This window comes from Herpailurus yagouaroundi, unplaced genomic scaffold (assembly GCF_014898765.1).
Source record: "Herpailurus yagouaroundi ecotype Mexico unplaced genomic scaffold, PumYag 28, whole genome shotgun sequence".
NCBI lineage: Eukaryota > Metazoa > Chordata > Mammalia > Carnivora > Felidae > Herpailurus > Herpailurus yagouaroundi.
This window is the reverse complement of record NW_024412376.1, coordinates 5,260,279-5,278,175: the sequence shown is the minus strand read 5'-3', so window position 1 is coordinate 5,278,175 and position 17,897 is coordinate 5,260,279. Positions and strand designations below refer to the sequence as shown.

Genomic DNA, 17,897 nt, shown 5'->3' with positions numbered 1-17,897 from the left:
ATGTTGACTGACTCTTGATACTGATGAATCTTAAAAAACCTTATTTATACATCCAGTGCTAAGTTGAATTTATTCTAAAAAATTTTTTCAAATACTATTTTAAAGAATAGAAACCTAAAATATGTTGTATGTGTATTGTGTTTGTATAGTTGAAATATTTGGTTTGGTGTTATGGTTGTCATATATAAGAGTTATAGCCTCAGAATACCTAGGTGGCTCAGTTGGTTAAGCATCCAGCTCTTGATTTGAGCTCAGGTCATGATCTCATGGTTCGTGATTTCCAGCCCTATGTTGGGCTCCATGCTGACAGTGTGGAGCCTGCTTGGGGTTCTCTCCCTCTCTTTCTGCTTCTCCCCCACTTTCTCCCTCTTCTCTCTCAAAATAAATAAGCTTAAAAAACCCTCTCATTTAAAAAAACAATAAGAGAATTATAATTGTAACCTCATCTTGATAGATATATTTTAATATTTATTTATTTATTTTAGGGGGTGTGAGAGGGTAAGAGAGAATCCCAAGCAGGCTCCATGCTCTCAACTCAAAGCCCAACATTGGGCTCAATCTCACAAATTGTGAGATCATGACAGCCAAAATCAGGAGTTGGATGCTTAACCAACTGAGCCACCAGGTGGTCCTGATAGATATATTTTAATACAAAAAAAAAAGAGAGAAAACTATTCCTACCTTTTGCCCACTAAGCTTCTAATTTCCATGTGGTGTCTAAGATGTGGTGCTATGTATATTATCATTTGTCTGATATGTATAATGGCTGTCTTCTTTATTGACCTGACTATTCTCACAATAGTATAATACTATTTTATGTTTTATAGCAATTGATAAAAAACAATTACAAATTAATATTAGATATGTCAAGTTTTCTAACTATTCTCTCTTGGATTATTTATTCAAATCTTTGTTATAATATTGGGAAAGTTTTGTGGTTTTCTTCATGTGATGTTGAATATACTTTGTTAAAATTATTTCTTCATATTCCATTGTTTGTTTTTAGTGTGATTAGGGATCTTTCCCTATTTTTTTTCAATATATGAAGTTTATTGTCACATTGGTTTCCATACAACACCCAGTGCTCATCCCAAAAGGTGCCCTCCTCAATACCCATCACCCACCCTCCCCTCCCTCCCACCCCCCATCAACCCTCAGTTTGTTCTCAGTTTTTAGGAGGCTCTTATGCTTTGGCTGTCTTCCACTCTAGCCTCTTTTTTTTTCCTTCCCCTCCCCCATGGGTTTCTGTTAAGTTTCTCAGGATCCACATAAGAGTGAAACCATATGGTATCTGTCTTTCTCTGTATGGCTTATGGGGATCTTTCCCTATTACATTTAATGTGTAGGGAAGTTAATAATATTTGCACATTCATTTCTGTTTATATAACTTACTAAACTATGGAAAACTTGGAACAGTCACTGGAGACCTCAGAAAAGTCGTTGTTTTACTAGCAACAGTAGCAGTAAGTTAGCCCTAGAGAAAAGGATATTCTAAATCTGCCCTATCAAAACTTAAAGATAATCCTTATCAAACTGCTTTGCAGGTAATTTAACTGTCTCCCAGCACAAAGTATAGCAATCTTTAAAGGGAAACTATAAAACTTATATATTCTATAATATCAATAATATCCTGCATAAAAATCTTAAAAATAAGGAAATATACCAAGAAGGAGAATTATGTAACCTATAAGGAGAAAAAAATTAGTCAATAAAAATGTACCCTGAAATGTTTAAAATGATATAATTACCTGATAGGAACTTTTTTTTAATATGAAATTTATTGTCAAATTGGTTTCCATACAACACCCAGTGCTCATCCCAAAAGGTGCCCTCCTCAATACCCATCACTCACCCCCCCCTCCCTCCCATTCCCCATCAACCCTCAGTTTGTTCTCAGTTTTTAAGGGTCTCTTATGTTTTGGCTCCCTCCCTTTCTAACCTCTTTTTTTTTTTTCTTCCCCTCCACCATGGACTATAAATATTCTCATGGAGTTAAAAAATATTAACATAATAAGAGAATGGGAGATATAATTTCTAGAGATGGGAAAATATAACTGAAATGAAAAATTCCATCAATGGGATTAACTGCTCAACAGACACAATAGAAGATATCAGTAAATTTAAAGATAAACCAATAGAAACTATTTAAATTGAAGGAAGAAGATTTAAAAAGATTGAAAAAAAAACCCATGAACCAGTATTCCCTCTTTTTTCTACTTCATTATTCTCCATAAGTTTGTCATCTATATTGCTGATTCGCTGCTCTGCTTTACCCATCCTTGCCGCCGTGTTATCTATTTAAGCTCAGTTACATTTTTAATTTCATCCTGACTAGCTTTTACTTCTTTTACCTCCACAGAAAGGGATTCTATTCTATTTTCAACCCCAGCTAGTATTCTTATTGTGATTCTACATTCTGATTCAGACATCTTGTTTGTATCTGTGTTGATTAAGTCCCTGGCTGTCATTTGTTCCTATTCTTTCTTTTGGGGTGAATTCCTTCATTTTGTCATTTTGAAGAAAGAAAAAGAATTAATAAAATAAAAAATAAATTAAAACTAAAAAATTAAAAACAACACAAAAAAGCAAAGGAAGGATGTGAGCTCCTAGGTATGTTTTGGTCTGGTTGTTGAAAGAAGCTTGACAGAATAGAGAAAAAAGGGAAAGAAAAAGGAAAATGTTTGAAAATTTAAAAAATGAATGCAGTAAAATAGAACAAAATGAAATGATGAAAGTAAATAGGATTTAAAATTTACAAAAGTAAAAAATATACTAGAAAAAAATTAAAATATTTTTTATAAAAACAAAATAAAAATAAATTTTTTTCTCTTTCTGTATTCAAGAATTGTTGCAGGGAGTATGGCTGGAGTTGCAAAAGATGAGTCTGCAAACAAATTGCAGTTAAGCAAAGGTTCTCATACTCAAGTCGGAATAAGGCCCCAACTCCAGAATGCAGCTTCTTTTTATTAGCATAATTGCTAAAGACTACGTGCATAAAGTCAGCTAAGCAAGTGTGTTAATCAATCTAATGGTTTAGCTTTTTAAGGTTGAATTTTGAGTTAATTGGTTTCTATAACACTAGGAAGGGTCAGGTGTGAAGGAGGATCTGGCCCTGGACAATGTTAATGGCTCTAGGCATTCCTTACCAGCCACAGCCTCAGTCAGCTATGTAAACATATCCTAAGACCTTGCACCTTCTCCAGCCCTTCCCTTTTGAAGTCTTTTCCTTTGATGCTTCTTTCTTGCATCTCCCACAAAGAATAAGCAAAGAAAAAGAAAAAAAAATTGAATAGATGTACCAGCAAACAGAATGAAATATGACTGAAATTACATCCAATTTTCCCTAGAGGCCAAACTATGAAGCAATTTATAGTCCATAAACTAAGCAGGCTGAGAGATTTGTGGTGTTCCTCTAGAGTGCAGTTGACCCATTTGGGCAGGGCTTGGTGTAGCGGCTTCCTTCTCCACTAGACGGTGCTGCTTAGTTTATTGGGGTGGATTGTTGTGGTGCACATAGACATGTATGCGCATGCACGGGAGGGGTTAAAAATGGCATCACCCAGCTACCTAGTCTCTAGTATCAGAACTCTGTGCTCTCACCCACTGGCAATCAAGCACCCCTCCTTTGTCTCCTGCTTTCATCCACTCCCTGCCTCTATGCTGTCTGTGACCAAGCGGTCAATCTGCCAGGAGGCACCTCCCTCCTGAGTTTTATCTCACATGGGGCTGTGTTTCCAAATCCCTTACTTCTGAGGGCCCTGCAGCTTTGACCCGCTCAGAACCTCTCTGGGAGAGTCTCACCAAGCAATGGCCAGGTGCTGGCCCACCATCTGGTACGTGTACATGACTGTGCTGCTGCATAGCCCAGAGACTGTGACCAGGTGTCTGCCTGCCCCAGAAAAAGTTTGTGCAATTATATAGCAGCAGCATTTCAGAGGTTGTGGTGAATCACAACAGCTATCTGGTGCCAGGCTTTACCCTTAATGTCCTGGTTCCAACACAAGCAAATGTGGCTGTTCTCTGGGGTCTGCTGGGAACTTTGCCTTGTAGGGAGGCCACACAGCCTCTACCAGATGTCCTCTCAGTAGGGGTACTGCCACCCCCCTTGTGGCCTGAGGACCCCTCGGACCTCACTGTCTGCTCCTGGGGATTCACCCTTCCCATCAGAGCTCTGCCAGGTATCAAGGTGCAGAGTTTCGGACTCTGCACTCCCTGTTTATAGTGTCTTAATGGAATTTAAACCCTCTCCTTTCTCCTTTCCCTTTTTTCCTTTCTCCCTTTTTTGTTCAGTACACTCTTTCTGTTTCTCTCCAGCTGCTTTCAGGGGTAGTGCTTTTCCTGTACTCTCCCCCCTGTCTCCATCTTCTCTCCACAAGCAAAAATAGCTCCTTACCCTCCATGGCTTCTCTCTCCCCTATTATACGTCTCCATGCTGCATACCTGCTGAGTTCTGTGGTTCAAGTTGTGCAGACTGTTGTGTTAATCCTCAAATCAGTTTTCTAGGTATGCAAGATGGTTTGGCGCTGATCTAACTGCAGTTCAAGGATGAGAGAGGCAAAAAAAGTTCCCTGCTGCTCTGCCATCTCGGCCCCCATCCTGATTGGCTATAAATCAGAGGTTCCCAAAATTCCCTCAATTAATTTGCTAGAGTGGCTCACAGAACTTGGAGAAGCATTTTGCTTACCAGATTACTTTTTTATTATAAAAGGATATAACTCAGGTACAACCAGGTGGAGGAGATGAATAGGGCAAGATATAGGGAAAGGGTGCAGAGCTTCCATGCCACTCTCTGGATGCACACTGTCCTCAAATCTCTACATGTTTACCAGCCCAGAAGCTCTTTGAAACCTATCCTTTTTTTTCTTTTTCTTTTTTTGTGAAGGATTCATTACATAGGCACAACTGATTAAATCATCAGCCATTGTGATTGATTCAACCTCTAGCCCTCTTTCCTCCCTGAAGATTGGCACAGGCACCTGGAATCACATGGATTCCACTGGCAACCAGCTCCCATTCTTAGGTGACTTCAAAACTTACTTATTTCACATAACAAAAGACCCCTTTATCTCTCTCTCAACACAGGTAATTCTAAGGGTTTTGGGAGCTGTAAGCCAGGAATTGTGGGTGAAGACCAAATACATTAGAGAAATATGTTTTGATCATCTGAATGACCAAATACATATTTCTTACAAATCACAATATTGCAAACAATTAAGTGATAACTTTTTTCTCTTATTCCAACAACCCTGCAAACCCCCATTCTAGTTTCTGTTTTGATGAATTTGACTACTTTAGATACCTCACATAAGTGGAGTAATACAGTATTTGTCTTTCATTTATGGCTCATTTCAGTTAACCATAATTTCCTCAATGTTCATCCATGTTGTAGCATGTGATGGAATTGCCTTCCTTTTTAAGACTGAATAATATTCCCTTGTATGTATGTACCACATTTTGTTAATGTAGTAATCTGTTGATGGACATTTGGGTTGTTTACACCTCTTGGCTCTTGTGAATAATACTTCTGGGATCATAGGTGTGAAAATTTCACGTTGACACTCTGCTTTTAGTTCTTTTAAATATGTACTCAGAAGTGGGACTACTGGATCATATTGTCATTCTCTCTCTCTTTTTTTTAAAAACAACTTCCAATACTGTTTTTCATTTTCACAGTTTTACAATCCTGTCAACAGTGTTCAAGGATTCCAACACATCTTCACCAACACTTGTTGTTTGTGATTTTTTTTTAAGTAGTAATCCTGATGGATGTAGTTTGGTATCATTGTGATTTTCATTTGCATTTCTCTTATGACTAGTGATGTTGAGCATCTATTTATATTCTTATTGGCCATTTGTATATCATATTTGCAGAAATTTCTATTCAAGTTCTTTGCCCATTTAAATTATCCAATTTTTAAAATTATTGTTGAATTGTGTAACTTTGTTGCATATTCCTGATGTTAATTTGTTATCAGATATATGACTTACAAATCTTTTCTCCTGTTCTGTAGATTACCTTTTCACTGTTGATTGTGTCCTTTGATGCACAAAAGTTTTTAAGTTTGTTGTAGACCCATTTATCAATTTTTATTTTTGTTGTGTGTGCTTTTAGTCCAAGAAATGATTGTGAAGTCCGGTGTCATGAAGCTTTTTCACTGTGTTTGCTTCCAGGAGTTTTATAGTCTTAGGTCTTATAGTTAGGCCTTTAATCCATTTTGAGTTAATTTTTGTACATAAAGGTCTAATTTCATTCTTTTGCATTGGATATCCAGTTCTTCCAGCCTCATCTGTTGATAAGACTTCCCATTGAGTGGTCTTGGCATTCTTGTTATTGATCATCTGACCAGATCAATTATATATTATTGATAGCAATAACTGAATAAATAAATGGAGATAAAAGAAAATTCTTCCTTATAGTGTAATCAATATAGAAGGAATAATGGAGTAAAATAGTTATGAATGGATGCTCAAACTAGTGGGTGAAAGTTTTATGAGGACCCAGATACTTACATAATCTAACAACTATCTCCTCACAAATTACTTATTAATTACAAATGGAAGCATGTGGAAAAACCTGGAAGACAGCAACTTAACCAAGTGATCCAAAAATAACAATACAATATTAGGACAAACTGACAACATGTATCTCCTAAGAAGGACAAGTTCACTTCTGTGAAGTATTTCAGCATAAAAATACACGAACACACACACACACAAACTCAAACAGCTTAAAGGTGGTGTGACAAAAGCTGGGGTAATGGATACCCTCAACACAACACTTCCCCCCATATACATTTAAGCCATGGCATTAGATCCAAGTTGTTAAACTGAGATCTTAGAAACTGAGAGATGTTTTATATTATTTTGAGAGGTAACATAGCAAATGGGCAAGGGCAAGGTCTCTGAAACCAGATCTCATAAGTTTAAATCCTTGTTCCATCACTTACTAGCCATTTGACTTTGACAAGTTAAATATCTATGCCTCAGGGTCTTCGTCTATAAAGTGGGAATAATAATAGTCCCAACCTCACAGGGCTGTTGTGAGGATTTTTTGAGGGTGTGTTTCTGAAATTGAAAACTAAGTTTTCAGGTGAATATTTGAAATATTAAAATTTTTCTCAATGCAAATACTGTCAGCCTCTGTAGCTTAAAAAAAACCCAACTATTTGTGGGTGTGTTTGTGCATTAGAAACCAAACTATTTGATTTGTAGGATTATCTCTGTAAATAAATAAAATTACACTAGATCAAAATGCAAAAGTAAGCTTGATGATCCATCTGATAATTTTACTTTTCACGAGAAAATAGTTTTAAATGATCATTTGAGTTTTTTAAAATCATCCTAGGTGTGCACTTCCAATAAAACGTGCCATTGTTTTGAAGGCTACCGGCCTCCATTTTGTGAAACGCGTGGCAGAGAAGCTTCTAGTTTGCCTGAGAAACAGGGCAAGTATCTAATATCTTTATGTATTCAGTTAATAAATTATCAAAGTGCTTATCTTCACAAAAACAAAGTTAGATTTCTATCACCTAGAGGTCAATATTTGCAATTAAAAGGTAAATAGGCTTATTTTCAAGAAATGAAAACCAAATATATCTTCTTAATCTTGCTCTTCCAATATTAACTCTCAATATCATGATTGAAACTGACAGTATCTTTTAAAATTTTTATTTACTGATGTCATTGACTTTTCCTTTAGACTATATTGTAAATTTGTTGGATAACCTTGCAATTACATGATCCCACTTTATATATTGTTGAAGTTTTTGGTCCAACTTAGAGTGCTATAATGAGATTTTGCTACAGCTGCTGTATGATGTAGAATACGTTGGAATTTCCTGGAACTTGTTTTATAATGTTTTAGAATGAGAGGTTGTAGAGAGAGTTCTAAGTATTATATAATTATATTATTATTTTTCCATGTTTCTTGAATAACAACAAAAATTGGTTTGCTGCAACTTGAAAATAAAAGTAGATGGTTTAATTTTTTGGCTCTGATTTTTAATGTATTTCTATTTTAGGTTTAATCATGGAAAGAGCTTTTAGGAAGGCTGAAAAGAACCGGTGGCTTCTAGGTTTCTACATTGCTTTGCCTATTCTCATCATAGCAACCATAATAGCTATTGTTTCATGGAAGAGTTCAAAAAAGTGGTTCACCAAGGAAGAGGAATCCTTGAGTAGCGAGTAAATTGAATTTGTGTTCTGAAGTTAAACTTTAGTACCATTTGACTCTAGCCATATATAAGGCAGTATCATGAGCAGCAACTATACTTTACATCTTGCAGGGATTTTGAGTACTACATAAATATCTCATTCAATTGTGTGAGATCGTTTTGAATATCACCACTTTAAAGATGCAAAAATTTGGGAGTGTAGTTTAAATAATTTGCCAAAGTCATTGCCTTGGAAATTAACAGAGGAAAAACTCAAATGTATCCCTATGTATTGCTTTCAAATACTTAAGTGGTTCTCAAATTGTGATCTGTGTTACCTACAGGAGAAGCACCAGAAATATTTATTAGAAATGCAGATTTCTAGTCCTTTTTCTTTAATGTTCACTTATTTTTGAGAGCGAGAGAGGGAGTGCACGGCAGAGGAAGAGGGAGATAGAGAATCCAAAGTGGGTTCTGCGCTGACAGCAGAGAGCCTGATGGAGGGCTTGGACTCACAAACCATGAGATCATGACCTGAGCCAAAGTGGGAGGCTTAACTGACTGAGCCACCCAGGCACCCTTCTAGTCCTTATCACAGATGACATATTTCAGGTTTTGTTGCTGTTTCATCTAAGAAATAACTTTAAAAATATTCTCTGGGTAAGGTATTCAGCAAGTTTATAATTTAGCCTGTAGCATATTTTAATTTTTTTTAAAAAAGTAATTCAAACACAAAATCAGAGAACATGGTGACATACTCATTTGCCCACCAGTGGAAATAAACAAATGTTAATATTTTTCTTGTTTCTTTTATGAGATAAACTATTGCATTTATGGCTGAAATCCCCTTCTAGTATTATCTCCCTCTCTGCAGAGAACAGCCTCTACACTGAAAGTTGATAGGTATTAAATATTTTTGCTTACATATGGCTGTATCCATGTGCCATATCTGGAATTACATATTAATACTTCATTATTTGGAATTATATATAATTTTAAATATTTACACTTTATAGATTTGTTTCCTCTTCTGATTTTGCTTATGTGTTTCTTTTTCCCTTTTTATTTTTCATGAGCAGTTTTCTCAGAGGTTTTTCTACTTTATTGATAATTTGAAAAATACAACTTTTGGTTTTGTTGAGATCTCTATATTTCCTTAGTGTTTACTATCCTTAAGTTTTGTTCCTTTCCTCCTTTCTACTCTGTTTATCTTTGCTCTATTTTAATTTAAGCTTTCTTGAGTCTAATGCTTTTCTTAAAAACTAATTTTCAACATTTTTTTATTTCCAACATATACTTTTAAAGCTAAAACTTTCCCCTTTATATGATTTCATGTACACTCTTCAGTTTTTAAGTTTTATTTTTGAGAGAGAGAGAGAGAGAGAGAGAGAGAGAGAGAGAGAGGCAGTGTGAACGGGATAGAGGCAGAGAGAGAGGGAGACATATTCAGTTTTTAATGTACAGTTGACATTGAGTTCAAAAAGTTAGAAACTTGTAGTATGATTTCTTGTTTAAATTATGAATAAATTGTAGTTTTTAGCTTCCAATTATAGATTGATTTATATTGCTGAAAAAATATTTTCCAATTTCATTACCTTTTTGGGAGACTTGTTTCTATGATTTATTCTTAAATTTTGGAACCAGAATGAAAGTCAATTTTTGTATGATTGTATGTATGCTTCAATTATTGTGACATAACATGTTTGTTGTTTTAATTTTGAAAACAAACTTTTTAATTATGTTGTTTCAAATCATTTTTTCACGTGTTGGCATTCCCCCCCTTCCCCATAAAATTTTTCAATATTTCATGGCTTTCCTTCTGATTGTTGACACTTCTGCTTTATATATTCTGAGGAAGTGACTAAATGCATAATGTTCAGTTTAGTTGTGATTTCTTGGCATATTATATTTTTATCATTAATAATTTTATCTTAAATTCTATTCTCACTGTCTTATATTGCTATGCCGACATGATCTTTGATATTTAGGCTTACCTAGTATGTCTTTTCTCATGCTTTATTCTCAATCTTTCTGTGTTTTTAGTAGGTATCTTGTAAACGGCCTTTATATGGAAGACACCAGTGGAGTTTGTTATGCTTATATGCTTCATATATGATGGCATATAATTTAGACTGAAATTAACCATTTTATTTTTTCTTATTTACCGTCTTTTTTTGCATGTTTTTTTTACTTTCCCTCAAATCAGTTTTCTTTATTGTGTTTTTCCTGTTCTCTTCTTTTCTTTTATTACTTGGTAAATTTTAATGTTTTTATTTTTATATGATTTTCTTTAAATTTTAGTATTTACAGATAATGTTATAAAATGTGTAAATTTAATCATTTGTAGTCCTCTCAATAACACAAGGATCTCAGCCCTTTAACACTAACCTCTCTTCTTCAGTCTGTTTGTAATTTGGCTTTTCACCTTTCTCCAAATAAGCGTTATTTCATTGTTGTTGTTGTTATATTTAGTCAGTACTTAATAGGATTTCCTGTTATATTTCTCAAGTCTTTGCTTACTATTCTTTTATTTTAAACTTTTTGTTTTGAAATAGTTTAAGAAATATAAAAAGTTTCCTTATATCCTTCATTTGGTTTTTGGCAACAATAACATCTTACATTAACATAGTGCATTTTCATAGCTACGGAATTGGTATTGGTACTGTATTATTAATTATAGACCTTATTCATATTTACCAGCATTTGCATGCACACATTTCTGTGTGTGTGTGTGTGTGTGTGTGTATAGTATTATGAAATTTAATCACATCATTTGTGATACCACAATCATCACCATTCTTTTTGCAATCCTGCTTTTTTCATGCAAGGTTTGATTTTATTTTTAGGAAGTACAAATTTTAGTAGTTATAAGAGTGATTGTCTATGTGTGGTAATCTGTTTGACTTACATGCCTGAAAATGGCTTTATTTCATTTTCACTCTTGTATGGGTATAGAATTTTAGGCGAACAATTATTTCTGTAAGCCCTCTTGTGATATGCCATTGAATTCTGGCATGTACTGTTGTTGATGTCTGTTGCCGACTTAATTTATTTTTACCTTATGCTTAAACTGTATTTCTTCTTTAAGTTAGGTTCCCAAGTATTCTTCTGTCCAAAGTCTTATGTTATTAAATTATTACCTGTTGTGATGAATTTGTTTTTATTTATCCAGCTCTGAACTCAGCATAATCTTTAATTATAAAGTTTTTCTTCAATTTTAGAAAATTCTCAATGATCTCTTCAATAATTGACTCTTACCTCTCTCTTTTATCTTTCTGCAAGTCCTATATTTTAGGGTTTTCTATTCTGACATTCATGGTGGTGGTGATGATGATGGTTGCTTTCCTTCTCTTCATTAATCACCTTCTCCTCCACTTCCTCCTCCATTTTTTTCTATCCTTTTGACACTAGAATGAGGCTTTTAAAAACTGAGCTATGCTTTACATATAGTAAAATTAATATTCTTAGTGTGTGTGATTCTCTGAGTTTAACAAATACATAGTAACAAATCCATATGCATACCATGACTGCAATAAAATGCAGAACAATTCCATTACCCCACAAATTCCCTTAACTCAACCTCCTGCTCCTCTCACTAACAGATCTGTCTTTTTTGCTGTAGTTTTGCCTATTCCAGAACTTTGTATAAATGGAATTGTACAGTATGTAGTCTTTTGAGTCTGCCTTCTTTCGTCAGGATAATGCATTTGAGATTCATCCATGTTGTTATGTGCTTGTTCTTTTTATAAATATACAGATTTATTGAGGTATAATTGATATACAGTAAATTGCATATGCTTTAAGTGCATAATCTGGTATGTTTTGATAGTTTGAAAAGTAACACCCATGAAACTCATGAAACCATCACCACAATCAAGGTTATGAAGATATCTGTCATGCCCAAAAGCTTCCTTGTGTTCCTTGGTAATCTCCACTCCTGACTCTTCCATCTCCTTTATCCTCAGACTACTGCTGAACTGCTTTCTGTCAGTATAGTTTAATATGCATTTTCTAGAATTTTATATAAATGGAATCCTACAGTATGTACTCTTTATTTTTGTCTGGTTTATTCTACTCACTGTAATTATTTTGCAATTCATTCATGTTCTGATGTGTGTCAGTACTTCTTTTTTTATTGCTGGTAGGTATTCAGTTGTGCAAATACAGCATAATTTGTTTATCTATTCATTGGTTGATATATGTTTGGGTTGTTTCCATATTTTAGCTTATTATAAGTAAAGCCACTATGGACATTTATATGCAAATCTCTGGGAATATGTGCTTTCTCTTTCTTGGGTTAATACCCAAGAATAAAATGGTAGGTCAATATGGTAGACATATTTGACTTCTAAAGAAAGTGCTGAGTTGTTTCTCAAAGCAGTTGTACCATCTTATATTCCAGCCACTAGAATGTGAGAATTCTAGTTCCTCCACATTCTTGCTGACACTTGATATGGTAATATATTTATTTTTAAAATTTTAACAATTCTGATAGTGTGTAGTGGCATCTCATTGTGGTTTTAATTCACATTTCTCTAATGACTAACGAAATTGTCAGTTGTTTCATGTGTTTTTTTGTTGTTATATGTACTTTTTTGGAGAAGTGTGTGTGCAAATCTTTGGCCCATTTTAAAATTAAGTAATTAATTAATTAACTTACAGTTTAGAAGTCTTTTACTTATTTATTTTTGTACCTATTGTGCCATGATTTCATAGGGAATGGGTTCCAACAGCTCAGGCTCCTTTCAGTTGATTCTCACAAAATGTGCTTCTCTGGGTGGAGCAGATTGGTGCTTCAGTGGAACCCAAGTACGTTTCTTTTTGGCTTCCTTCTTTCTCTGACCATTTTCCTTCACGTGTTTCAGGAGGTTTTCTCGGCTTTTAGAGTGCCTGATATGCTCATTGGGTGCATTAATTCTCTTGGCATGAATTTTGCCCTTAATCATAGCATGCTAGGTACATTGTAGACTCAATTTTGCCATGTTAACATTTGTTGGACATTCTGTTTTGAACTGTGCCCATTCCCTTGATGTCTATAAATATATTAATTGTAGATTCACATGTGTGGCTAAAGAAAAACTCCATGTTTTCTAAAAGGCGCAAAGAATGTATAGCTGGTGCCACTCCTCTTTCCCTTTGTGTTGGTCATTTTGAAAAACTATGGAAGATGGTGGTTCCAGCTGGAAGGCTCCATTTTTTGGTTGGCTTATATTTTTTATTCCTGAGTTGTTCAGATCTTGTGGTCATTCTTAAATGAGTTGTTTTCTTATGATTGCATTCTGAGTGTTCTGTATATATTCTGGATATAAGTCTTATTATATATATATGATTTGCAAATATGTAGATTAGGAGTAGTCTAAGACTTATTTTTTTTATCCTTTCAAAGAACAAAAAGTTTAAATTTTGATTAAATCCAATGTATCAATTTCTTCTTTTATATATCATGTTTTTGGTTTTGTGTCTAGGAAATATTTGCCTAACCAAAATTCATAAAAGTTTTCTTCTAAAGTTTTATAGTTTTAGGTTTTGCATTTAGGCTTATATATGATTTGAATTAACTTTTGTATGGGTTAAAAGGTATGGATAAAGTGGTTGTTTTCTGTGTAAGAATATCCAATTGGTCTAACACCATTGTTTTTAATGCTTTGTTAAGTGGGATCAAAACAGTCACCACTACTGAGGCAATACCCTTTTGAGTAACTCTACCCAATTCTCCATAGCATAATAGTTTGAAACTCAGGTGGTGGGAACACAAGCTTTTCCTGTCCCTATGTGAACACAAAAGATTGCTCAATTTCAAATAATATTTCTCTGGCTTAGGTAGTTTCCTCATGTGTGTTCAATAATCAGTACTTTGCAGAAGACGCAAGAGGGATCTTCCACAGATCTCAGGAGCTCTCTGTGTACAGCTCTTTTCCTTTCTGGAGTTTTCCCTGTGAATTCTAGCTGCCTTGGCCTCCCAAGACTCCCAATTCTAATAGCTCAGCTCAGGGAGATTTCTGGGCTTTGTCTGGGTCCCCCGGATGTGCTATAGGCTGAAAACTCTCACCAGGCAGTAAGAAGGGTCAATCTGTAGGTCTCACCTTTTTTATTCCCCTCTATCAGAGATCACTGTCCTGTGCTGCCTAATATTTAATGTCTGAAAATCACAGTTTCATATATTTTGTCCATATTTTCAGTTATTTTAGGCAGGAGGATAAATCAAGTCTGTTACTACATTTTGGTCAGAATTGGAGGTATGCCTTTACAGTCTGTAACCGTACTTTTGTATTTGTCTCAACATCTCACATTGTGTTAGATTTTTTTATTTCACTTTACCATTTCTTCTGCCATCACTGTCCTGTTCTGGATTTATGGATTCTATTCTTGCAAAGATCTCTATGGAGATTTTGAATATTATTACATTAAAGTTTTTTAATCGTTTGTGTTTTTTGGTGTGTGAATTCATTGTTTTGCTGTGGATGTTCACACTAGCTCTCAGTGGTTTGTAATTAGACTCTTTGATCTTCAATGTCTTTTGTTTTCCTGTGAGAATTCTGCATGTTTGTGTTGAAGAAAAATACATGTGGATTGTTTCACTTTTGCTTTTATCAAGCAAAAATATTTAAAATAATTGCCATGTAATTGTTCAAGAATTTGTAGGAGTGTGAACTGGGGTCCTAAAATTATACTTTTCAAAGGCTTGGATTCCTACTTCTTTCAATGATACATTTTTTCCCCATCTTCATATCCTCATTTCCCTCCAGCATTCCAAAGTCCACTAGTCAGAATTTTTATTATTCCTGTTTCATTGGTGATATGGCTCTTCATGGCTGTCAGGTTTAATTAAGGAACTCATGGTTTTCCCACCATGAGGCAAAGGCCTCGAACTCCTTCTAAGAAAGAGCTATTAAATCTCTAGCCCCAAAGGTGTTATTACTGGTTTAGATACCCCTGAAATTATTCAGTATTAGCTCCTGTTTACCGTTTGAACTCTCAGTTTCTTCATTTTTATTAGCACTGGGAGAAGTCTTTTCTTGTTGTTAATCTCAGTTATGTGTTAAATGTTTGCGTTATTTTTTTCAGCAATTCCTCTGTTATGAGGAATGGAAGGAAAGGGGAAGGAAATTGCCCTGCCACCTCACTCTGCCAGACTGTCTAGAAGTCAGTATGGTTGTTTTGTTTTGTTTTTTTTTTTTTAATTCACAAATGTAGCATTTTTTTTTAAATCAATGAATAAAAGTTAAAGGTTGGGGCATGAAGGTCAGAATCAGGCATTTAGGGTCAAATCTGTATTCTGTATTCAGAAGCAATAAGGAAAAAACAATTTGTGCCTATTTGATAGTCTCCTCACTGTGGGATTTGAAATTTGCACTCTTTGTGGATGAGGTATATGGGTAAATAAGAGTATTATTTTTTTCTATCTTTGTTCAGTGACCTTGAACATTATTTTCTTTATTGGTAACTAGTCTTGTAAGAGAGGTAATACTGTTTATAAGATGGTCTGACTTTTATTCATGTAGTTGGCAAGACTTTCTTAGGACTAACATGAGACACAGTTTTCCATTTTTTTAAATATCCAGGTTAGAAGGCAGCACTCACACATATGCTAGCAGGTAAGTAAATTAAAAGGCATCTTAAAATATATGTTGTAAATTAAGAATGAATTAATAATTCATAATTTTTAGATACTGTTTGAACAGCTGCAGTTAGTAAAGTAATGCACTGAAAACCAGGCTACTAATATATATAGCAATTTAATTTCTAGTAAATTAGTCTATTATTCATTTAATAAATGTTATTGGAAGCCTACTCTGAGAAAACAAGGACTAAAATAGCCAACTCTAGTAAGAAATAGGATGTACATAATTAGTAAAGAAAAAGGCTGTATAGTGCCTAGAAATAGCCCAACTTGTGTTGTATTCATGTATTGCTTGGGTAAATAAACAAGCAGATACCTGACATTTCATAGATTGTACATGACTGAGCTCAGGTAAAATCTATAATAATTATGGATTGGGAAGAACTAATTATATTGACCTAACTGTGCTGTTAGTATTTTGTCCCCATTAGTGTTTCTTACCCATAAATTCAGCCCTCACTGTTTTATAATTGCTGTGTGAACATTCTATTTGTTAGATTTATATGATACAATTTTTCAATTCTTTTGCTTTCAATCTTTTATTTAAGGTGGTTTCTTAAAAACAACCTGCCAGTGGAGCTTAAACATATAGAATCTCAAGAGTTTCTCAATAGTTGAATTTAATATGTGTATATACTTGCATGTCTGCTGATGTATTTAGACTAAATTCTGCCACTTTATTATTTTTTGTTCTATATTTCATACTTTTCCAGTATTTTATTTTTCTACTTTCTTGTACTCTGTTGTATCAATTGTACTTTCATTGTTTTTTTTCCTTCTATTAATTTAGTCATTACATGTTCTAATTTTATTCTTTTAGTGATATTATTTAATGATTGAATTGTATTATTATTTAATTTTTGATATTAAATGTTAACTTCAGCTATAATGAGCATTTACAGTTTTCTAAGAACATCTTAGCCCATTTAACCCTATAATCTTTTATTCACTCATTATTATTATTTGATATTTAGTTACTCCTGAATTTTAACCTCCTGCAAACAAGTCATCATTGTCATTGTTGTATTTAGTCAAAACATACTAGGATTTCACTACATGTTTACCACTTTATTTGCTCACTATTCTTTTTTGAATTTCACTCCATCTTTTTATGTTCAATCTCCCTTTTGGTTAAGTACATCTCTTAGAATTTCCATCAGTGAGTCTCTGTGTAGTAGGTTATTTATCTTACCCACCTGAAATTATCTTTATTTTCATTCTTGAATAAGAGTCTATGAAGTGTGAACTTTTAATTTGAGAGTTATTTTGCCTTGACTATTTGAAGACATGTCATTGTAGTCTGGCATTTACTGCTAGAAGATGATGATAAATCTTCTCTTAGTGTGTTTATTCATTTATTCCTTAATGGCTAATAGGAATTTATCTGTAGTTTATCTGTTGTATTTCTATTGCTGCATAACATATTACCACACCCTAGTGACTTAAGACAATATTTATTTGTTATGTCACAGTTCTGTAAGTTAGAAATCCAGGTGGATTTGGCTGGGTTTTCACAAGACTGACTGTAAGGCCTGAAGGCCAGGCTATGTTCCTAACTCATTCAGGTTGTAAGCAGAATCTAATTTCTTGCAACTGTAGGTCTGAGGTACCTATTTACTTGCTTGCTGTCTGCTAAGGGTCCCTCCCTATTCCTACAGTCTGCCTGCATTATTTCTCATGTACCTCCCTTCATTTTCAAAGAAAAAGGACGTTGAACTGTTCCTTAGGCTTTGACTCTCTCTTATTTCCTTTTCTGCCACCAGCAGAATACTTTTTTTTTAAAGTTTATTTATTTATTTTGAGAGAGAGAGAGAAAGAGAGAGCAGGGGAATGGGCAGAGAGAGGGAGAGAGAGAATCCCAAGCAGTCTCTGCACTGTCACTGCAGAGTCTGATGTGGGGCTTGAACCCACACACTGTGAGATCATGACCTGAGCCAAAACTAAGAGTCAGATACCTAACCAACTGAGCCACCCAGGTTCCCGCAGAATACTCTACTTTTGAGGGGCTCATCTGATTGAGTCAGGCCCACCAAAAATAAACTTTGTTTTTTAAGGTCAACGGATTTGGAGCTGGGAAATCTTTTCAGTACTTTGAAGAATATTTGAATAACCAAGGTATGGGG

At 34.5% G+C, this 17,897-nt stretch overlaps 1 protein-coding gene across 1 annotated transcript in view; it reads left to right on the top strand.

The window, feature by feature from the left end:
* The window catches only part of ADAM32 (ADAM metallopeptidase domain 32), a 278,094-nt gene that overhangs the window by 242,991 nt on the left and 17,206 nt on the right, over positions 1-17,897 (top strand). The window contains exons 16-18 of the mRNA XM_040490395.1: positions 7,346-7,445; positions 8,022-8,184; positions 15,716-15,748. Of these exons, the coding sequence (XP_040346329.1) occupies positions 7,346-7,445; positions 8,022-8,184; positions 15,716-15,748 (296 nt within the window). The remainder of the gene's footprint in view (positions 1-7,345; positions 7,446-8,021; positions 8,185-15,715; positions 15,749-17,897) is intronic.